General features: G+C 42.0%; 1 protein-coding gene across 5 annotated transcripts; it reads right to left on the bottom strand.

Moving 5' to 3' along the window:
- Nucleotides 1-3,424: 3,424 nt before the first annotated feature.
- Nucleotides 3,425-22,968, bottom strand: ARFGAP1 (ARF GTPase activating protein 1). Of its 5 annotated transcripts, none has more exons than XM_080628210.1 (14): nucleotides 22,891-22,968; nucleotides 22,518-22,647; nucleotides 19,244-19,307; nucleotides 18,238-18,347; nucleotides 17,259-17,430; nucleotides 16,002-16,102; nucleotides 15,318-15,407; nucleotides 14,564-14,660; nucleotides 13,155-13,211; nucleotides 12,646-12,678; nucleotides 9,748-9,804; nucleotides 9,081-9,140; nucleotides 7,833-7,909; nucleotides 3,425-7,401 (listed from the first exon to the last, which is right to left on the bottom strand). In XM_080628210.1, the coding sequence occupies exons 3-14, from the start codon at nucleotides 19,301-19,303 to the stop codon at nucleotides 7,047-7,049; spliced, it is 1,269 nt and encodes a 422-aa protein (XP_080484336.1). In that variant the 5' UTR covers nucleotides 19,304-19,307; nucleotides 22,518-22,647; nucleotides 22,891-22,968; the 3' UTR covers nucleotides 3,425-7,046. The 5 variants fall into 5 exon arrangements, with proteins under 5 accessions (XP_080484336.1, XP_080484338.1, XP_080484337.1 ...); XM_080628212.1 differs by having other exon boundaries at nucleotides 15,318-15,404; XM_080628211.1 differs by having other exon boundaries at nucleotides 22,518-22,644; nucleotides 22,891-22,931.
- Between the last annotated feature and the right edge of the window lie 1,065 nt (nucleotides 22,969-24,033).

Genomic DNA, 24,033 nt, shown 5'->3' with positions numbered 1-24,033 from the left:
CGTGTCATTGAGCGTCCTTCATTTTGCTCCAGGAAATAAAGTGGGATGTTAGAGCAATGTAGATCGCTTCTTCCCAAGCTAATCCCAAGCAATCAAATGCAAGTCAAAATAATTAGGCTGGCTTCAAAGCAGCAAAGAGAGGGATCTTTGTTTCCCTTAATGTTAAGCAATTACAGCTCGGTTGTGGTTCGCCAAAACTACAAAGAATAGAACTTCAACTTTGCAATAAACCACCCTAAACCCCTGAAAAACGAGATTCTCCCACAACTGCCCTGCTCCAGGAGCTGCAGCTTAGGAAACCACAGCCAAATACTCACCTTCATGGTGAGCTAATGAAAGTTCTCATTGGGAAATAAACCCAAACAAAGAACAAAGAACAGCAACAACAAAAGAAACTCTCTCATGCCACAAGCCAGGGAACCTGCGTCATCCTCACTTCCCCATTCCTCAACAGTTATTAGAAGAAACATGAGAGACTTGGAATAGGCCTTAACTGGCAGCTCCTGTAGCAGTGTTTGGGTGTGAGACTTCGAAGGCCAGAGGAGTTTGATTCCCTCTGTTCACCCTCAGGGTGAGGCTCTTCACTGTGGTCTCAAGATCAAAGTGAGGTGTCAATTCTAGACCCACTTCTCTCCCAGAGCAGAAACCCTGAACCTTCAGAGGAGGGAAAGTCTCCGGTCTCATGCCGTGCTAATTGCCTTACCATCAGCCTGCACTGACACAGCCAAAGGAACTGCTCCTGGCAGGGCAAGTGCAATCCTACCACTATCCATTAAAGAGTTGGCTATTGCTATTCCCCATCTGTATCAGGAGTGACGGAGAAGATAGCCCTGTCCTGGCTCCGTACCACAGGTTTGATGCTTTCTTGTTGTAAAGAAAGGGGCCGTTACACTGGTTTGACAGCAAAGGGCTTTCAACCTACCATAGAACCTGTATTTGATACAGCTTTACACTGCCTCCATCCAGCCTGGTGTGCAGAGGGAGAGCTGCAATCCTACAGTAGCAAGTAAAATCAAAGGAGTATGTGTGTGTGATTGGAGAAGAGGAACTCGTGTCGTGTAGGCTTAACACAGCATGAAAGCCAAAGGCAGAGGACAGGATGGGGCTGTAGAGAAGCAGATAAAGGAGCAGGAATACATTTCTAACCCTGCATGCAGGTATTCAAGCCTCACTTAAGCTAGGCTCCTCCAGCAGCCATGCACGGTAGCACCATCCCCTCTAGAGGAAGAAAGGAGAAGTGAGGCTCTTTCCCAGCAGCATCCCTCTGACCACACGTTCCAAAAGGAGCCGGTAGATGCTCCAGTCCTTCATCACAACCAGTGCAAAGTTTGAACTGGGACTGATCCGGAGGAGCTTCATCTCAAGGAACGCATCCTGGAGAACCCACACTCCAGGGAGCACGCTTGGGCAGGGCTTAAAGGGAAAGACAAAAATCAGTTTACAAAGTGTGGAGAGCTGATAGCACTGGATTTTCCTGCTTGAGCAGCGGTCATGGATCCTGGTGAGGTACAACACAGTGGTGCTTTTGGCAGCCCTGTAACCAGACTCGGTCTCTCCCACTTGTTCTCAGCGATTACAAGGAGGCTTCTCCTCCGATGTCTTCTCAGTGTTTATTTAATGTTTTCCATTTTTACTCAGTTTAACCGGTGCCATTGTGGCAGTGCTGGTGAAATTCAGACATAAAGCATCATTTTGGGATAGAATAGAACCATAGAACAGTTAAGGTTGGAAAGGACCTTAAGATCATCCTGTTCCAACCCCCCTGCCATGGGCAGGGACACCTCACACTAAACCATGTCACCCAAGGCTTTGCCCAACCTGGCCTTGAACATCGCCAAGGATGGAGCATTCACAACTTCCCTGGGCAACCCATTCCAGAGCCTCACCACCCTCACAGTAAAGAATTTCTTCCTTAGATCCAATCTAAACTTCCCCTGTTTAAGTTTTAACCACCGCAGTGGTTTCATCTATCCCGACCCTAACATCGGCAGAGGAAACTGCTTTCTTTTTCCTGCATCACTGATGAGATGAAGATTCTCGCTGACAGAGCACAAAGAGCTGGAGCCAAGGCAGGCAGGCAACATGCCTTGGCCTCCTCATGAATGACTTCATAGACGATGAATGATCACACTACACGAACATCGGAGCTTTGGGGTTTACAGCTTCCCAACAGGACAACCCAACCCCAGCTCACCTTCCCCTTCAGTTTTTACCCAATGGCTGCAATCTGCAGATACAGACTTTTGACAAGGGTTTGTAGTGATAGGACAAGGTCTGGTCTCGACTTCACTGTTTCACTCAGCTTTTGCTAATTGTGCTCAGCTTGAAATCCAGAATGCACATTACTGCTTTCCACAGTATTCTGTGTATTTCTAGGCCACTGGCCTCCACATGCTGTCAGAACAGAGACCAAAACCTCCCTCCAGAACCAGATGCTGAAAGCTTTGCATCCAACTCACAGAGCAGCCCGTAAGGGGGGTGTGTTATGATAAGAACACACACAGTGTTATCAGTGGAGTGATGCTACTCAAGCCAAATGTCTACTTCTTGTGTGTAAACCTCAGTAAAATCATTTCTTGAAGTCAAACAGGATTCAGTCCTGCTGACCAAGAACATAATAGAAGATACTTTAAGTTTACATAAAACTCAGTGCAGTCAAATCATCTGGAGTACTCACGTGGCTGCTTCTCTGACGAAGGGAACTGGAATCTGATGTTCAGCACCACCACCAGCTGAACGATTCATCTTCTTGGAAAGGGAAACTGCTTTAAAAGTTACCTTTTCTCCTGTGCCAAGTGCCTTGTAGACAAGTAAAGACCTCAGAGCACATAAATCTACTTGCAACCACTAATTTCTATATTTTAGTTCGCTTTAAATAAAGGAGGCAACCAATGTTGTCTTAAAACTGTTCCTAACTCAAACAGATCTCAAACTAGCATTTACAGTATGAAATTCCAATGAAATATAAAGATGACACACGTGGTTTGGGTTCTGCTGTCAACACCAGCAGCTTCCTTTCTTTCTTAATATGGCAGTGAAGAATACGCACAACACCTTCACATCAGGACATACATTTATGCTGTTAATGTCAGTCACTCTCCTCCAACATGACAATTCCAATACTTTCCTACTTTCTTCATTCTGAAGCTTCCGAGTTTGAGTTTACTCCGTGCTGCTAACCACAGCAAGAACTAACTTACTTCATTCAACAGGCCACATAAGCTACAACAATGCATGTGGGTTTCAAGTTAACTGAAGTCTTCTGAATAAGGGCTGAACACTGTTGCGCTCCGTTTCTCTTTGCTTTATTATAATGCTCTTTAAAAGCTGACACTGCAGTTGAAGTCTGGTACCACTCTACAGAACAATGAATAGTGTCCACTGAAATGGCCATTCCTGTGAAGGTCACAAAAACACAGCAGGAAGATTAAAGATACAGTACTCCATACTGACCAAGCTTCCACAGGTGTGACAATGACAGAGGGCTCTACCAGAGGGCACTAAAACCACTACTGTCAAACCCTAAGAATGGACATTGAAATGTTGCTTGATTCCTGTTTAAATCCCTGCTCGAGCCTTTCTTTCAGTCCTGCCAAAGCAAGGTGAGAACTGAAACGCCTGCTCTCCAAGAGGACAACTGTATCTTTAAATGTATCCTGGATTCAGCAAGAAAGGTTTTACCTACACTTGTTAAATTATTGCACAGATCATTACACTGATACATACATTATGAACCCATAAAACAATAAAAATCAAATAATCAATAAAATCAAATAATCAATAAAAATCAAAGCAGCAGAATCATCCTGGAGGTCTCAACCACGAGGGAGAGCTGGCCAAGGACTTCTTGCAATGTAGTAATTCTTAACAGGTTTCAAGAGAGAAATGAAACAAGTTTAAAGTAATCCCTAACTCTTGGGACGAGGTTCCTGGTTTGGGGACATTCTCCAAGACTTTCCCTGTTTTGCAACCAGCACTTAGTTTGAATGGCATGAAGCTTCTCTTATATCAGACCACCTGCAGGAATCCAACCACTCTGTATTTCCCAAAGTTGAAGCCATACTAAGGAATAAACCAGTCTGAAACACCAGGGAATCTAAACCGAACACTGCAATGTCTGATTGTCGCAGTGCTCATTTCACCTACTGCAATTTGCCTGTAGGACTTACGATTGGTAATACACAGTGGGGGACCGGAAAGAAAATGGGAGTAAAGTCCAGTAAAACAGGCTTTACAAACAAAAATGCCTCGTTTCACCCTCTCCTCTGGAAGACACAGGAAAATATTCAGATAGGTCATAAAAAACCACCCATCTGCCTGTGAAACTGAGACCAGTTGGGGTAATAGTTTTGCAGCTGCAGTTCTGTTTTATACCATTATAGTGGTTTTTACTATCTTCCAATACCACCTTTCTGCGATTTGTAGCATTTTGTTGCCTCTTTAAAGCACTGCAAGAAGAGAGACAGCAACTGCTCTGCCCCTGTCTCCTCAACTGGAAGACAAATCATTACCCAAAGCTTCTGCCTGAGCAGGGCTCTGGCTGTTTAAGTTAATTCAGTACATAACATTTCAAGAGACACAAAAATAAAACCAGAGGAACCAATGGCTCATGCCAATCACAGCTGCAAGTGATGAAAATCAACCAGTTTCCCCTTAGGCAGGCCACGCAGCTGAGGAGAACGCACGCATACACATCACAGTATTGAATGCTGATTCACTGTTGATTGAATGGGCTGAAATAAAGCTTACCCCACCACGAGCTATTTCAGGAGGTTTATGAAAGTGTAATAAAGTCATACACAGGAAGCTGGATCAGCTTCGCATCACTCCAGACAGACACCAGCAGTCAGACAGTGCAACCCATTGGATAGGTTTCGCCATCACCGCAACACTTCACAAAGACAAACCGTTGGTCAAGGACCAGGCAGTGCCACTTCCCACCCGTGTGGCACTTGCTCTGAGCACATGCATTACAGCTTTGGACTGGGCAGCACACAAATGACAAGTAGGCAACAGAGGTGTATGCATCAAAATACAAGGTTACGTCTGACATGCAGTTAAGCTATGACAAAGGTATACTTGGAAGCGGAAGAAGAAGAAAAGCCTTGTTTTCCAAGTCAGGCTGTAAACATCTGCAATGGTACCCACAAGCAGCATTGTAAACGGAGAGCTCTCACTTCCAAAGGGTCAGCGTGGTGGTGAGAACGTGCCTCGGATGGCTCAGCCTGGAGTAGTGCCCGGGTCCTGCAGAGACCACGCTGTCAGGAGAAGCAAGGGGAATAAAGAGACATGCCAAGTCTCACAGGACAGGGCTAGAGAAGACTAGAAAAATACTTTGCTCACCATCTGAAAGATCCTACTAATAGAAATACAGAATGAGGCTATAAATAGAGCTACTCCTACTTAGACTGAAGCCTTTAAAATCTGCTACTTTTGAAGCGATTCATAATTTCCCTTCCTTTTAAATCTCTTCACATTACTGTAGGCTCAAAAACATCCAAGAAGAGAAAAAAAAGAGATGAAGCAGTACTTAAGAAAACTTTGACAACTGAAGTTGTTTGCTTGAACAAATTAACTCATTTTGAGAAGAAAAGGTTTTTTAGGCATGTATCAAGATCCACAGTAGAGAACTCCATGCTGGTATTAAAGCAGACTATGCAATGACATCATGATTTGAAGTTTCCAAGTGAGCTGCTTGTTTCTGGGCTGAGTGTACATTTACAAGCCACCCTAAAAATAAAATGGGATACACAGGACATCTTTGTCCTTAGAGTCACAGTTCTTCTGTAGAAGTTATGGTCTGTGTCATGCAAAGCAGTTTGTGGGGTCAAAACAGAGACATAACTGAATCTTCTATCCCATTCCTTAATGCTGACAAGGAGTTTCTAGAGTTCCCAAAATAGGGTTTCTTTAAGAAGATCCAGGAAGAAAATGTGAAGAAATCCGAGACAGAAACTGAGATAGTCTGACACAGTAAAGATTCATTTGGAAAACATCTGCTTAACTTAAACTTTACTATTAAAGCCAGACATCTACTCATCTTGAAGGGGCTTGCTGTCAGTCTCTCTCCTCAACATCCTCGTATTTTCCATCTATTTTTTATTAGTGGAATCTTTTCTATAGATCTGTTTCATTGCCAAACTGCCAAAAAGACGTCCAAAAGGCTGTGAGCAGCAGAATGATTTCTATTTTATCTCTTCTGATAAAAATGATGGGTAGAAGGAAGACAAGAATAAAAACCAGACTATATAAAATAGTCAAACTGGGGGAAGGAGAACACCACAGACTGGCATTTTGTCTGTGCAGAAGAGCTGCACTGCACAAAGTCTTGATCCATTGAGCAAGAAGGGCAGGTAGAGCCATTCTGGATATCCCTTTGATAGCTCAGGTCAGAACTATGAGTTTACACAAGGAATTATCTAGCCCTGGATTCCTTATTAAGGGGAGGAAATAAGATTTAAAAGGCTAAAAAAGAACCCTCAAAGTTTAAAAACAAAAGCTCCAATAGAAAATATCTTAATGGCCATCTTGAATTGCCAGACTAAATACAGTCACAGCAATCCATAAGGCATTTGAACTACATCTATCCAACTGCAGTTTGTTATTTAATGGATATCTTTCCAAGACAAACCCTGTCCTTCCTTTGCATTGAACACCTCAGGTCATCTCAAGTTACATGAGGACTGGATGAACACCTATTAACCTATACATGCAAGGCTGTGCCATGAAGATGTGCTTGCACTGCTTTCTTCCCTTTGAACTGTCATGTTAAGAAAGTCACTGTACCCAGCTTTGACAGTGCAAGGAGGATACAGTCAGCACTAGGCTTAAAAAAGGGAGAGCCACCTTTATGCAATTAAAAGATTCAGGTGCTACTTCTGTCTTTCTAAACCAGGATAGAAGAAAGGAGAATGAACAGGAAGCACAAAAGTAACAGATCAGTAAAGGTCAACCACAATACTCCAGCTGCATGTAAAACCTTCTCCCCCTCCATCAGGCAGCACAGCCTCCCTTTCCTAGCTGTGCAAAACAGGGTTAACAGAGTTCTACCAGTTCTGGTTATCCCACCCATCACCAGCTGAAGATGCCTTTTTCGTTGCCTTAGGAGGTTTTCTAGTCTTGCTCTCTCCTCCTGCATTTTCCCAGTTGGTTTCCCAGTTTTCCCAACTGTCGCTGTTACTGTTCTTGTTGTTGGAGACTGTTCCTGAGCCCCACACGTCCCAGCTATCGGAGCTCTTCTTCTCTGTGGAATTGTCCACATAGGTCCAGCTCTCACTGCTTGGAGACTTATGAGCTTTTGGTGGATCTGAGTTGCCGAAGGTCTCCCAGAAGCTCTGATCTACAGCATTGTTCTGGTAGCTCTCCCCACCACTGTTCTGGTAGCTGCCTCCCTCCGGGGGTCTGTTACGGGGGAAGAACACCAAGAAGGTAGAAATAAGTCGGTTATGACAACCATAATAAATGACCACAAACAAAGCAAACTGTAATGCTCCTGCCCTTTGCTTAAACAAAACTGGAACTAAATATATTGCTCTGAATAGCATAAGCTTTTATTCTAATTCATAGATTTTTAACAGCCTTAGTAAGCCCGGGGTAAGGGGATATGCACTTGGAGTAACTTTAAAACCAAGCCAGGCACTATTTGGTTCTCAGTTTAACACTTGTTATGAATTTAGATTGAATTCCTCCCATACCACAGGCAGAAGGACCACTAGCAAAGACATAATCACCTCTTCCCATGTAAAAATTACCTGCTATCACTATACTGCAGAGAATACATAGGTGATAAAATTACATGTTTAAAGAGACACAGATAATAATAGTAATAATACCTGTCAGCATTATCATCTGGTTTGCCAGAAAAGAAAGTGGTGACATCTCGCCATCCCTTACTCCCAACTCCCTGAACCTAGAGAAAGGACATTCCATTCATTCACAGTGAACCAACACCTCTTCCAAGTCCAACAGCAGAAGCCACACCACATTCCTCCACTTGTTCAGATAAAGAGAACACATTGCCCCAGTAAATTTCACTCACAAGTCACTACTGTTCTTGATGGGCAGTTTTGTGGTTGACGTAAAGAACATGCATTTGACAGAACTGGGATGCTGGAAGATGTGAGAAGTTGGTCAAGTTCAGCTTTATCACCCATCACTGTCACTAGCAGTCAACAGAATTCTCTCCTAGACTTCCCTGTCAAAAACGCTGGAATTACTCCATATATAAAATTAAACTTAACGACAACACCAATGTTTTTATGTTATGATTCATGTAACTAGTATGTGTATTTCTACTGTTCTACAAAACCATTTTCACCCTGTTTCAGTGGTATCGTTTCACTGCCCATGTAAAATAGGCCAAAAACTGAGCTCTAGAATAAACATGACTGCTAGGAGAATCCTTTGGGGGTTATTATAATGGACTGGCATTGGATTAGAAACACACATTCTGAAGTGACAGCCATGAAGTTACTCTTCTAAGTCACAGATATAGAGGATGATTCCCAGGATTCAGACTAAAAGTTACTCTAAAAAGAAGAGGTAACATCACTTATTGTATTCAAATATTTCCAACATTGAAGGCACTAAGATAGAGCTTCCAGTGCTGACTTACTAATTAGACGTGTTAGAAGTACAGACCCTCCTAAGTAACACCATACAAGTCACCAAAACAGCTATTAGCTTGTGCAGGACTTCTGTACCTCACAGTCGGAGAGAGCACTTACCCCATTACCAAGCAATGACAGCGAAAGATGACAAAGAAAAAAGGTAGAGCACATTAGTAAGTGTAACTGTACAAATACAACACAAGCTGTCTCCATATTCTCCAGCAGACATTTTCTGTTGGTGTTTGGGACATTGGCTGTCTTGTAATTCCACATCATGCTCTTGGTGAAACTACTACAAGGACTACATCATACCTGTAACAGCTTTGTAACACCCCAGCGGAAGTACTGAATGTTACACTTCCAATATATCTGTATTTAACACAAGCAGAGACACTAAGGCTGCATTGTTAAGAATATGGAGACTGGCTTTGTGTGTGTGGCCTCCTTAACAGGAGGGAAGCCACTTCATACCTTGCTGGCCAACTGGGATACCCCCACGGTGACCTCCTCAAATAATTTCCCCTCTTTCACCTATGTGAATCAAAGTATTAGTAATTAGTTATAAACCAAAGGTAGTACTGAAACCTTAAGACAAACTTATTTGTGCTTAACAGCTATAACAGAAAGCGTAAAGACAAAACAAACCAAACTGAAAGTGACTCAAAATAAAGGAAAACTAATAAAGTTAAGGAAAATACATATGAAGTCCATTGATCTATGATGGAGTGAACCTCAGTCTTTCGAAGTTTTTGAAGGGACTTGTATATAGAGTTTGAAGAAGGTGTCACTACACTAATGCTGAGCATAAAAACACCAGCACAAAGGTATCTGTAAATGTGGCATGTCATAAATATATTTTATTAAATAAAAAGATTTAGTTTTGAGAGATTAAAACCCTATTATATCCATTATATCCTCTATTTCTTTTTAATACATGCTTATTTAGATATTAAAAGGGCTTTCAACTTTGATCAACCACAGTACAACTGAATTATTTGCTGTTTCCTCTTTGCTACTGTGCTGGTGCATGAAGAACACGACACACTGGCAATCCAGGAACTCATGGCAGGAGGAAAAAGATCCCTCCCTAAGTGAGCATAACCATGTTCTGCAAGTAATTTACTAGTTCCAAAGTTACCTTTTCCTGTGCAGGTTTGAGAACATTTTCATTTAATGTCTGACCTAACTCTGATGCCTATTTAAAAGCAAAACAAAAACAAAGTCAGTCATAGTTTCCTTACAAAAAAAAACCCAACCAAGCACCAAAAACCACAGCCAACACCTTCTGCAGGCTCATTTCTCAGCAGTATCTCCAAAAACACATGAAGGCTGCAAGAGGTTTGATTCAAACAAGCAGAATGAGCTGAAAAGCACACACAGTACAGTGCTGCAGGAAACAGTAAAAGAAAATACATGAAAACCAGATGTACACGGCAATAGGTTGCTGGAGATGCCCAGAGCCCAAGCAAAGTCTGACCTTGCACTGGAAGCAGAAGCAATGGTTCCATCAGCAACAGCCTCAGAGATGGGGCCCTTGCTAATCCCTGCAGCTGAACATTTGGAAGAACTGACTTCATCCACCCTTATTTTTCCTTACTAATGGAATTACTTGAAAAACTAGATCTTTTTGGCCAATTTTTCCTCCATTCTTCTGTCTTGTAATGCTGTATTATCATCTTTAATAACAGCCCCATTGTTTCTAAGCAGTACAGAAGAGCCAAGGCTGTGACAGAAGACTTTTGTAATCTTTACTTAAAGCTCCAGGTTGCAGGGAGAGAAAACAATGAACTTCAGAAATCTACTGCAGTGCAGAACAAGATGCATAAGGACACTCTACTTCAGAGGCATCTGAGTACATTGAAAAGGACAGCAGGGTTTGCAAATGCTCCATATGAAATCATTTGTTTCCCTACTACCATAATAAGCCTTGACTGATGTAAACTTTTCTTCAGAATTGCCATATTACAGTGCTTACCTTCTGAATTAGCGCAATTGATCCAAAAGGGCCAGTATCCTTGCCTAAACATTAGCAGAGGCTGATGAAGTTTTGTTTCCTACGGGTTTGTATCTTATTGCTCGCATTGCTTAGGGTGCGTAAGCCTTCCTTCTAGTTCTTCCTTGGAATGGAGCACCTTGAACATCTTCCCCCCACAGACTCCATGGTGTCTAAGAAGCCTTTCTCTTTGCCACAGCACTTCTAGGATCTCCCCTCTACCCAACCAGCATTATCTCCAGCACTTCTACTCCTTACCAGTTCAAAAGTCATTTGAGAAGACAAAGGCAAAAGGTAACCCCACTTCCACCTAGTAAGGAATGTGAATGCAAATCACATAAGGCTTGTTTTCATTGGAAAGGAAGTGCTAGAAAGGCTAGAAAGTGCTTAGGAAAAACAAGGGTATTTTTGACCTTTGAAAAATCCTTCAATCTGTTAAACCTGGCAAAGTGTTTATGTTATAAAGAGTGTAATATACCAAGACTAAGAAGAGTCATTGCTAGAACTGGGAAGAATTCTTAAACTATCCTATTTACTGAACTACATAATTGTATAAATGGAAAAATTTGGGTACAATTGTGTTTCCATCTGTACCACTTCTTCACCTTTACTACTACTGAATTTAGGATAGCATCCTAACCACCATTACAAACACTGTGTAACGGAGCACTTAGTAAAGAGTCTGCCTTCACACATCACCCCAGGAGAGTTCTTGGTATCCTGCATTCCTGGATGTGACATGCAAACAGAAATCCTGAAATCCTCTATCCAATTTAGCCTATTTTAAGTCAGTCTGAAGAACTATTACTGTATGAAACACACAACATTGCTCTGAACAGACTGGACTTAAGGCAAAAAAAGAAAAGACAGCTCAAGAGCAAATGCACATATTCAGCACGAACAGTGACAAGGAGTCCATGCACAAGAATATATGTGAGGGTGTTACCGGCTCTGGCTGCTGCTTGTAGCCCCAAAACTTTACCCAGACAGCAAAAGAGAAAGAGCAAGGAAGGTAGAAGCAGCTTTTAGCAAAAACTTGGCAGCATTTTTCCAGGCAAGTTAAGTAGCACAAACCTTTTCCAACTTCAACATCTACTGACAAGACAGAGTGAATGGGTTTGCTCACTGGACACCCAACAGACTTTTAAACAATGTATTACATCAAAAAGATGTTCAATCTCTTCTACAGGGCAAAGGATCAGATGTTTCAGGAACAACGTTTAGGCATTAGCTTAGGGTCTAGAGCACCATGTCACTGTGGTCCTTGTCGGTACATGTGATGTGCTTTTACAACTGCTATTGTATTTACATTTGCTCATAATACTAAAGAAAGAAGAGTTGGCTAAAAGGGAAGCTGCTGGAAGGAGTGAAAGAGGAAGATCTGTATAACACTTGGTTTTTTACATAAGCCAAGCAGCAAATACTTTAAAGCTTCCAAGTGGCAAGTCTGGGTGTTTTCACAAAACAGTTTTGTTGCAAAACATCCAACTTTGCTATCTGGAGTATTAATACAATACTGCAAACACCTCTCTGAGCACCAATACCTGCATTTCACACTGGTTTTAAGCAATACCATCCTACACAGAGCAGAAAACATGCCAGGCTAATGCTCTACAAGTTGATTTCATAACAATATTAAGCAGTTCATATTTGTCATACCTTATTAGACTTTAGCAATGGCTTGCATTGTATCACCAAGAAACCTACTTCAAGTTAGGGAACATTTAAGGTTCACAAACATAAAATAAGGGTATTTGAAGCTTGCAAGCATGCAGGAATTATAGCATTTCATTGTACTGCCTCTCCAGTACACCCAACAGTTACACACAGCAGAGCAGCACTGTTTATTTCTTGCTTAATTTGATCACTGCAGCTCCCATGCAATTCCCATGGAAATCAAAGCAAGAGCCTAAAATTACTGTACACTACAAAGGAAAAACACACTGGTCTGTTCAGGATCGAATCTAAATCAATCAGCGCAGGCAAGTACATGACATTTAAAGCCAGTTACAGTCAATAAGAAAGAGCAAAATCTATGATCACCTTTTGACTTGCTTGAGATCCAAATCTGGTCGCCTGTGAAAAGGAGAAAATATATTCAAGTTTACTAGGAATAAACCCCCTGCTTTTTAAATACACACATGTAGAAATGCTGCATGATCCTCTCCAAGATGAATGGAGCTTTGCCAGAATTTCACAGCAAACAGAGGAGATCCATATGACAACCTCTGACATTCCAGATTGCTCTGGGGAAGCATGGGTCTTTCTCAACTTACAACAGAGGGAAGAAAAGCTCTTCAACACAGACTACACATCTCTTTCTACTATCATCCAGAGGATGAATTAACACAAATATCCATCCAGAAGCATGAGAAACAGTCAAGGCAAAGATCTGCACTCAATATGCATCTATTTCATATGCCACAGGCAAAGTTATACGAACAGCAGAATTCAGTTTGCACCAATAGTACTTTTAAAGACACATCAGTACTAAAACACTAACAGAACCTCTGAGTTTACAAGGATTACACTGAAATACACTGTTTACTTACACCCTCTTTAGCAGCAGAGGCAATTTTGCTTGCTCCAGTTGTAAAACTGCTCCATCCCTTTAAAGAAAGCGAGAATGTTGTTATACATATAACTTAAATATATATACATATATATAATATATATAATGTAGTGAATAACCAGGTGCTCAGTATTACATGTTGAATTAAGTCAAAATGTTCTGCAATACAGCTTGTCCTATAGTCACAAGAACTACTCACTAGGAACAGCAAAAATTATACTCTCACTTAACTGTGATACAGCAATGAACCTCCATTATTTGTGCAAATCAACTGCAATTTGAACAGATCTGAGTGCTTCAGATGATACTCTTCTATAAACGGCTACGTGAAAAATATTCAGCCTCACTATAATCAAGGCTTTAAAATCGCACTGTAATATGTACCTGTGGTCACAAGAGGGCATTTGAATCGTAAGTTTCAAGGAGATTCTGTGTTCAAATAACAGTTGACAGTAACTGGGATAACAGTGACATCTCTCCTTTGCTGTCTTAGCACAGTTGAGATATGTTATAGATGTGGTTTCTAATCTGAATTCTCTGGTCTACAATCTATGACATAACTAGAAAATATTCAGCAGACCAGTACAAAGCACCCTATGGGATCACCCTGAATACTGGTCAAAGGCTCAGGCATTATCTTTGTTTATTGTGTTCTTGTGAAATTACTGTATTTTTAAAGCAACAATAGAACCTAGTGTAGGTATTTAGACAGATGAGGCTCCACAGAAATCTACTGGCCAAAAACCCCGGCAGAAGTTACTGTACTCCAAAGTGACTCCAAATCCCAAATACTGGTCAGCACTGCCACTCTGCAGCCTTTCAAAGCCCCAGTATGTCCCCGACTCCCTCTGACTTTATCCTCATTTTCCTTCAACAATGCATCTTTCACTCTCTCTACTTCAATCACGACAACTGTTCAACCATATGCTGTTACCTCTTCACATGCTGTCACAGGCATTTCAAATGTTTTCATCATTGCTCAGGGTTCTTGGCACCCCTCTACACACACATTTCAGTTGTTTTCCACTGAACATACCTAATATGGCTAATCTATTTAGACCATTGCCGGCCTAACTGCTATACCCAACAGGTAATTACTTTTATCTCTCCAAGCCTTTTTGAGTATTAGTTCTTAATCCATTTCTATAGCCTCATTTATTTATTTCTATAACTAATACCAGACACAATTCCTAAGGTTTGCTCAAGTTTCTCCCTTCATTTTGCCTTTTAAAGTCCACCAGTATCATCCTCGCTCTTTGAGAATACAACCAATACTCTGCATCTCTTCGTATCTACTTGCAGCCTTCAGTTTCTCTTCTCCATTTATATTCTCCCATAACAGGGAATAGAACAAAATAATAACTGAGGTCACTTAAAGCAATTCCTTACCGAGTACAGTGAGGACATAGCATTATTCAGGAAGTCATCCTCTTTTTTTGGAGGGTTTACTGTGTTGCCAAACCCGACGTAGCGATTCTCTTGGCCACTAGCACAAGGAAATGAATAAACAATGTCTGTATTAGCATGTCTTCATTAAAACCCTTAAAAGAAAACTGAAAAGCATGAAAGAATGGCAATCGTTTAACAGGCTTTAAAATACACCTGGAAAAAAGAAGTCTTATAGTACCTAGCACCCAAAATACAAACCCACTCACTTCAAAGGTGTAACAACAAGAAGGATCCACTGGGAATCCTTGCCAATTAAACTGTCGCCTAAGCAAGTTAATGTGGCTCAATAATTCCCCAGGTTTAATATCAGAACTCTGAGTAAATCCTAATAAAGTGATACACGAAAATGGGAAAAGGAAAGAAAGAAGAAAACAGTGTTAGCTTTACAAATACTCCTCTTTAACTCAATAATATACTATATACACTAAGAATTCCCTAGTTTGGAGCCCACCACAGTAATATTTTGAGTTACAAGCTCTTTCTTCAATGCTATTAGAACATCCTTGTTATACAAATGCATTAAGAGACACTTTCCTTCTTCTTATACTTTATCATATATTATCAACATATTTTTAATAGCAAACACGTGTTAACTAGTGAATCAGGATCACAGCTGTGTAGCTGTAGTACAACATTCATAACTTTGTTACGCTGTAGGGCCAGGCACTCAAAAAGTGAATAAATATTGCATTACCCTTGGTAGGAACTGACATCATCATTTAACCAGTCTTCAAAAGCCTTGTCAGAAGAGGCAGTTGCAGTCTGAGATTGTCCAGCATAACTACTGAAAGGAAAGATTTAAGAATCAAACTGAGTAAAGCAATACTCCCTAGCTCAGTAGTGCAGCCTGACACAGATCATCATCATTCAGGTGCAAAACTTATTATTTGTTTCATCTATCAAGTAGGGAAACTCTAATGCAACCAGTAAAAGCCATTGGAGTATTGCATGAACAAAGCAACAGTAAACCTGGACACAGACAATGCCACTCAAGACTACAGCCAGTCCTTGGACTTGCCGGATGATGGCCAGGCATGAAGCACTTGCTGTCTTGATTTACAATTGGCTTATGTTAACTTGATTCTTTAGTACAGCGAATAACAAACACTATCCTTCCAATCTCTAACATACTGTGATACTGTGATACTGTGATACATGCAAAAGCAGAACAACAAAAGAGCTGTGGTCCAGCTTTGATGCTCTCATCAGTAATTAGCAGCATAAGGAAAGCTCTGATACCTCATATTCCTTAACTTCAGCAGAAGAAATGCTTGTTCAGACAACACCATCAACCAAATAAAACCAGCAGACATTCAAACATCAGAATCATTTTGATCCTGCTGTGGCTATGTCAATACGAGATAACAAGAATACACACCGATGAGAAGGAGAAAGAGATGTTTTAGGCTGAGGTGGGGTCCAGTTCCTTGCAGGAGAAGTTTCAATCGACCATTCCTTGCCTTCAGCTACTGTAGCTACCTAGAATAGGTAGGAAAATGATCAAGAATGCTAGGTCAGAGTTTCCATACAAGTTATACACTGGTCCTGGAAAGCAGACAACGACAAGTCCTTTTTTACATCTCCTGCCATAGATCCATTCGTTTTCACAAGAAACCAATTTGCTTCTGAATCTCTAGAAATGTTGAATTAAACACTGATTTTATTTCAGGCAACTTCTTCAAACAAATGTGGTTTGAAGAGGAGAGATTAGATGAATAAAGAGAGGTAAGCACTAATCACAGAATAATAATTGGAAGCGGTGGATTTACTCCAGCATAGGTCAGCTAAAACACATACACATATTCAAGTGTTCTCACTGCCTCCTTTAAAGAAAGGCCCTGAACTTCATCTCTTCAGCCCATACTGCTTCTCCAATCCCAGTTATAACTTCAGCAAGTTCATATAAACTTCCAAAGGCCTTGCCACAAAAACTCTACAGTTCCTCTTTTTACATACTAAACAGCCTACAGCACACAACTTAGGAATTCTTGGCTTTCATCAAGCTACTCCACTTCAGCCAACCATTTGTCTCCTATTCATAGGAACTTTTAAAGATGCAAAGAGACAACACACACAGCTTCAAAGCTGCAGGGGTACCCCAGCAAGCACAGAATGTACCACTTTCATGGCAGGGTCAGCATAAAAATAGAGTTATCTTTGTAGGTCTATTTGTAAGCTGGTTTTGATTTTGGTTTTGGAAATTCCAAACCTCTACAAAATGATAATTCCATTACGATTACTGATTTATCTGGTTATGGGCCCGCCGGTGTTTGCCAAGTTTGTTACTACATTTACCATTTTGTTACTACACGCACAAAAGATTTATCAGCAGCCACTTCAGATAAAGCCCTACTGCTCAAGTAGCAAACTCTCTGCTGGGGGTTGGATTCACTGCAGCAAGCTGCAGCAGTGAAAAACTGAACAGCCTCAGCTAAATGCAGAAAAGAAAGTTTCTAAATGAAGTTCTTAACATGAGCTGGAAAGAAGCACTCCAAGACTTCTCCATTTCAAGAACCACTGCAGAGGTTCAGGAGGCTGCTACTTTCCCTCCTCCCTCTTCAAAAACAAGTGCTTACAAAGTACTTGGATATTTGCAGAGAGCAGGGAATGAGGACATGTGCACGACTGGACTTACCTGATCCCTAAAGAGAGCTGCAGCTTTGCTGTTGTACTTCTCTTGCATTGTCCAGCAGGGATCATAGTCATCCTGAGACTCCAGGAACTCTCGGAATTTGCTATTACCTCCAGCCTTCATCTTCTCCAGCTCAATATCTTTCCACTTGTCCATGGTTACAGAACGTACAAAACTGAAAAGTCAGGAGGCAGTGGTAGAAGTGAGACATCATCCTGAAGAAGACTCTTTTAACACTTTTATCTTGATCAATTTCTTTCTTGTAGTCACTAAAGAAACACCTTTAGAATATCCTTGTCTCAGCAATTCCATTTTTTCTTTCATGAAACATATGGAATAGTTCCAAACTCTCATTTCCTGAGCATTTTCTACTTACTAATGAGCTTCAAATCCCCCCTTGAAAAGCAAAGCACGTACTTCTGAAAGCAAAGCACAGCCCTCTTGCTTTAGTGATTTCTCTCTTGGATTTTCTTTCCCTTTCTCATTTGAGTAACTACCCCATGCTCTGCCCTATTGTGTCTATACACTGTGAGTCTGCAACACATCAACAGTTCTTATTCCACAGATTCCCATCTCACCTAATATTACACACTTGTATACCCTTACAGACCCATCCTATAAGCATACTGTGACTTCTTGTACTCAACTCCCAAGTAGCTCTAACACTGCTTCAGTTTTAATCAATAAAGATTATACAAGATTAAAAGAATAGAGTACAAGGACTAGTGCACTATTACCAAACCTCAAGCTGAAGCTAGAGACACTGCTTTCTAGAACAGGGCATGACATAGCTGCAGTGGTGGAGTACACACCCCAGCTGATTATAGACAAGGGACTGAGAGTAAAACTTGCTTTGGAGAGGAGCTTGAAACAAAACTGCCAGTGAAATGTTGGATTTCAGACATCCTATACTCTTTCTGTTCACAGCCGTAGTGCATCCTGAGCGAACACAAGTCAGTCCATGTCTGGTTGAAAGGCTCACCTGAGGTGAACTCCCAAGCCTCGGTGTTTTCCTGAGCACTCCAGACAGATCCAAATTCCATAGGTCACACTCACCCACTGGGGGTTAAAGGCACCACACTCGAAACAGACCTGTGAGAGAGAAAATAGTTACCTCTAACACTCACCCATCAACTCCTCCATGTGAAGTTCACACAGTGCAGCTCAAAAAGTCAAATCATGGAAGTATTACACACAGAAAATCATTTCAGAAAGGAGAGTTTGTAGTGCGTGGAACCACTTTCCCTGACAGCATAAGCTTCCTTCAAGTACTTATTTATGCTGCATAGAAATACTCATTAACTTGCCTGACTTGAATTATAAAAAATACTGTGCCAATACCAAAAAACCAGTGAGGAAATACAGATGAGCAAAGTGAAGGAGCAAAGAATTCAACTAGATTTCATTTCCATATTGTCTTGAAGAAGGAGAATGCAACCAAACTGAATTCTTGAGGTTTCCTTGGCAAAATAAAGATGCCACATTTAAAGTTCAGAACATTTATTCAGTCATGCTGCAGTTTGGCAGTAAATGATAGATCTAAACAGAGGTTTTTCTTAAAAATAGCTCTATTGCTCATACAGAGCAAGAAAGTTCCTATGACTGGAATCATCATTTAATGTTTAATGCATTGATATAACTAAAACTGAACCTGCCCATGGGCTATCACATTTAAGGAAGTATATAACCAACTACTTGAAATAGACCATTTTAATTAAGCTGTGCCCAAGGCGTCACTTGTTCAACAGACTCCAGGGGTTACAGTATTACTAGAGCTTCTGAATGACTTGTGCCAAATTCACAGTGATTTATAATGAGTAACAGCTACTGGAACTACCACCAATGGAGACATCCAAACTGTTACCAGTAGTTAGCCATACTAGTGTTACCAAGATGATGGCTGTAGTAGACTGCAGCATACATCTGGAGCAGGTAAAAAGATAACTCAATCTATAAAAAAAATGTAAAGAAGATTATGCTTTTCTCACATTGTTTTCATCTTGTGCTCTGACTTCCTTCAGAACTTTCCTTGTTCTTGGACTCGCCATGATTCTACAAAGGGAGAAAAAGAAACCCAAACAACTAAGTCATCATCAAGGATTTGACATTGACAAGATGGTCAGTGCCTTAAAAGTGTATCCCTATGAAAAAGAACTAGCAGAAAAGGGGATGGGGGTGATAAACATAAAAACTCTTCCAGGGAATGTGTTGTATCAAAACTGATTCTTACTTAATGCTGCTCCCACACCCATCCAGTTATCAATTGAATTCTAAGAAAATAAGGCAATGATTGGGACCTTTTACACAAAACAGATTTCCAGTTCCAGCAGCCAGGTCTCACTGGCAGAACACATCATCTTATTCTGAATTTATAAAGCACGGATGGCAGCAGCAGGCAGCAGTGTCAAGGCACAGATAAAAGACTGCATTGAGACAAAAAACGTGATTCACACACAGCCTGGAAAAACTGAAAGTACACAAACCACTCATGATTAAAGGAAATGCAGTGTAGAGTGCAGCATAAGGCTGCAATTCAGATAAGAAATGAATTAATACTTCCAACTAATTTGATAGTACAATATGGAATCACAGATCCACAGACTGTTTGGGTTGGAAGGGACCTTAAAGCTCATTCAGTTCCAATGCCCTGCCATGGGCAGGGACACCTTCCACTGGACAGTATTTAGATTAATTTGAAATAAGTACCTTCTTCCTTTTTACTTCCAGTCCACCTCTTCATTTCTACTCCAGAATACACACTTCTAAGACATAGAAGTCTCCCAGCTGACTAGAAACAGCACCAACTACTAAATGTCAGCTTATTCACCAGTCAAGGTACTGAACAAAAAATAGCAGGTTGACGTTTACAACAAATACTGTTCTGAGAGGCAGAAATGCCTTTCTAAAAGCCTTTAACACTTGCTCACTGTGCTGTTTGACTAAACAGTCATGAGTCTTTCAGTTATCAATAGGATTCATAATCTTGCAATAATTTTTGGAGGTAAGTGATTAAGCATTGCATACAACTGCTGTAACCCAGCAGGGGATGGTGGGAGAACATACCTTTAATTAGAAAAGGAAGGCTGATTTAGGAAGAAAATTGCTACAAATGAGAAAACATTCCATTTGTAGGAATGTGACCAACTCTTTGACAATTCTAAAGCAGAATTCCCAGTAACCACAACCACAGCAGTACATAAAGAAAATTATATGTACCACCAGCTCAGCCAATGTGATTCAAAAAGGAATCATCACTGTACCTATGTTTTACCACTGTTAGAAGCTAAAGTTATTTGCTGCTTTTTATACAAAGCACTTCCTCCATCCTGAAAACCTTGCTGACAACTACTTCATTCTGTATTATTTAAGAGATAGTGTTTTCACTGATGTTTAGAATATGCTTCCTTTCAATCTTAGTTCATTTGTGTTAGACAGAAACAGGTAAGTGGCATAGAGTGAAAAGGTTACTGTAATTAAAGGCGAGTAAAACCTTCCAGTCATCCTGCATCACATTAAAATTCAACAGAATTATTTTTATCAGTAATCAAATGGAATTTGGGCAACTTCCAGAAAAGGGAAACAAAAGTGTGGCAAGAAACATTTTGTATCATATATCACTTCCTCCCATAGCATTCCAAGACTTACATTTAATCTTACATAACTTTTTCATGTGCATATAAGGAGGGAGATCACACTACACATAAAATGTGTTTGCTCATACCCTACAAAGACCACAGACACATTCACATTAATCGATGGCCACATCTTCTACTCCTGTATTTGTCACTGTCAATATAAGGGAAAAATCTTCCCCAGCAGTACAGAAATGAAGGAAATAACTCAGCAGTAGCAGCCAGAGACACAACTGCGCACACTTTGGACCCTCCTCTTTGCCACATTTGTTGCATTCTCTTTGCATGCCAACTCCCCTTCCTCAGGGCTGTTTCTCCAGCAACTTGTAAGCTACAGCCAAGTTACAAAGTCCCTCTCTTTGGCTGGCTGCTCACTCCCCTTCCCGCTATCTTTACCATTCTTCCTCCTTTTCCACAGGTTTGCATTCAGGATAATGGAGGCAGGCCATATGCAAAGGCCTTCCAGCCTCATTGGCACAAGATCATGGCTACAACTGAACAGGAAAGCCTTTTCCACTCCAATTCTGCATGAGCCAGAAATTCCATCCTATAACAGCCAATACCCACATCACTTCAATGCTTACAGACACCCCAAGTTCCACATGTTCGACTTCAAACTGACAGAGGAAGCGATTGCCTTTGGGTCTGCAGTAACTGCTTATCTTATACAGCTTTTTACAAGAAAGACATTAGCCAACTGAACACAAAACCCATTCCAGACGGAACAAGGTCCCTGAGCAAACCACATCTGTCTGGTGGGAAGGCAGAGCTTCACCCGCACATCATTCAGGAAAAGGAGGGGGTACCTACAGCCACCAGCTTCTCATCCTTCTCTCCTCCACCAAAGCATGTGGAAATGAAGGAAAGGGAGGACAAAGTCACACTCTAACCTTTCCAACAGGTTTCTTTAGAGGTGCAAAGTGTATTTTCAACTGTATTTGCCCACAAACTTTTAAGTGATCAATTTATCACAGTTTACCACCCAAAATCTGAGGCCTTGCAGCTGACTGGGCACACAGCCACTGTGCTGTTTAAGTTTCAGGAGTAAATGTGGTGTAAATGGACATCAATAGCAAAGAAAATGTTCAGTTTAGGGAGAAGTTTCCATTGAAGAATATCAATATTTTAAAATATGATATAAACATTTTAAAGTGTTCCTAGGTGGAAACTTGCAGCTTCACACATCACACCGGTGGAAACTGCCATCTCACACTCCTACTTCCTCAACAATCAGTTTCCAGACAAAAAACTAGACGTGCTCAGTATGAGTTTCCATGTTAGGAATGCTAAAAGCAAGCAAAAAGGCAGAAGTGGCACTCTTAAGTGGAAATAAGCTAGAAAAGGACTTCGCTCCTCTGCTTCAACAGGAAACTCACTCGGCAGGAGCTTCACGCAGCCAACCTGTAAAAAGCTCTGCATTCAATAGATGAAGATGAAGTGGGTGACGTGGTCCCTGTGGCTTCGTGGTCCTCAAGGCTCCCTCTGCGCCTCACCACAGCAAAGAAAGGCCACAGAGGCCTCGACCCAAAAGCTACCACTCAACTCCACCCAAGCTCAAATACACATCAGAGACCATTGTATGCTTTCATAGCCATGCAGGTTTGGACACTAAGAAGCACAGCCGCCTTACCGACAGTCTCACGGGGAGCAGAGAAGGGATGTTTCTTCACGCACACCCGCGACACCGGGATCCGAGCCGAGTCCTGGGGGCCTCCCTCAGCACATGGCCGGTAGCCCGGCGAGCACACCGGCCTCTGCTTCTACAGAACAGCAAATACAGAGATAGACAGAATGGGACTGGGGGGAAAGGCCGCGGTAGAGCCGCTCGGGCCTCGCCCCGCCCCGCCAGCCAGGCACCGGCAGCTCCCGCCTCCCCCTGGGCCCGTCCCGTGTGACAGCCCGCGGGGCCCCGGCCCAAGCAGGCCCGGCGCTGAGGCGGAGCTGGCGCGGAGGAAACTCGCCCCGAAACCACCCCAAGGGAGCGGCGGGGCCCAGGAACGCACCCTCGGTCCTGACGCGGTGCCGCCGGCTCCGACCCCGGTTCCGCCCCGCGCCTCACGGCGCAGCCGCGGCCGGAGACGTTGCAGGGCCGCTGAGCATTATGGGTGCCGTCTTTAACCGTATGCGGCCCGGCCCGGGCTCCTTCCACTGGAGCAGCTTGCTCCAAGCCCCTGTGTCCAACCTGGCCTTGAACACTGCCAGCGATGGGGCAGCCACAGCTTCTCTGGGCACCCTGTGCCAGCGCCTCAGCACCCTCACAGGGAAGAGCTTCTGCCTAAGAGCTCATCTCGACCTCCCCTCTGACAGGTTAAAGCCATTCCCCTTGGCCTGTCCCTACAGGCCAATGTAAAAATCACTGTTTTAGCTCTGAACGAAGGTTGCCCATAAAGGTGAATTATATCAAATTATGGGGTCTTTTCCAGTCAGTTCTTCCCATGAGCTGATGGGGTTTGCAGCCGAGGCCATGGGCTGCTTTGACTCTGAGCAAGCCAGTTGGGCACTGCTCTGAAGCCATAGCCTATTCCAGGGACAACACCCATCCATCATTCCCCAGGGATGCGCCCCGATGGGGTGAACCGGCTGGAAAGGGGACCCGGAGCTGCTCTACAGAGCTTGGTGGCATACACCGAGAGAGCACATTTGTTCTAACGCTAGTATCTTTTTAGTCATCAACTGAGACACAGAACAAGGCTTTAGTGTTTACATACGAATCCCACAGAGACAATATTCTGCTCATTTCAGTGCAACTCCTAGTCTGAGCTTCGCTCTTATTAATTAGGCTATTATCTTACTATCAGCACAGGGAGATTAACAGGAGCCATTTTCATTACCATTAATGGCAGCTACACGCATAACCCCCTTGCATCAAGGAGAAGGTAACAGGCCTTTAAATGTGCAAAGGACAGAGGGAAGGGAATGAACTATAAAGCAAACACAGCTTAAATCATTTGCTTTTCCTGTTAAGGGGAAAATGGTCTCTTCTGATAAGCACCATTATTTCCTGGTAAACATGAGCCAGTGGGCAATGAGGTTCCCATTATAGAGATGCTGTGTTACAGCATCTAATAAGAATATTAATCTGCTTTTCTGTATATACTGATAGTGATTGGTGTTAATGGCTGTTCTGCAGCGGGTCTGGAAGGGTG

The sequence above is a fragment of the Psittacula echo genome, assembly GCF_963264785.1.
Source record: "Psittacula echo genome assembly, chromosome: 12".
Classification (NCBI taxonomy): Eukaryota; Metazoa; Chordata; class Aves; order Psittaciformes; family Psittacidae; genus Psittacula; species Psittacula echo.
Note: the sequence above shows the minus strand (reverse complement) of the source record. Positions and strands in the feature narration are given on the sequence as shown.

Coding starts and splice junctions, on each gene's coding strand:
- ARFGAP1 (XM_080628210.1), bottom strand. CDS start 19,303: ATGGCGAGTCCAAGAACAAGGAAAGTTCTGAAGGAAGTCAGAGCACAA. Junction 16,103..17,258: donor CAGCTCTCTTTAGGGATCAG/GTAAGTCCAGTC, acceptor TACCTATTCTAG/GTAGCTACAGTAGCTGAAGG. Junction 13,212..14,563: donor CTATGTCCTCACTGTACTCG/GTAAGGAATTGC, acceptor CTTTCTTTAAAG/GGATGGAGCAGTTTTACAAC.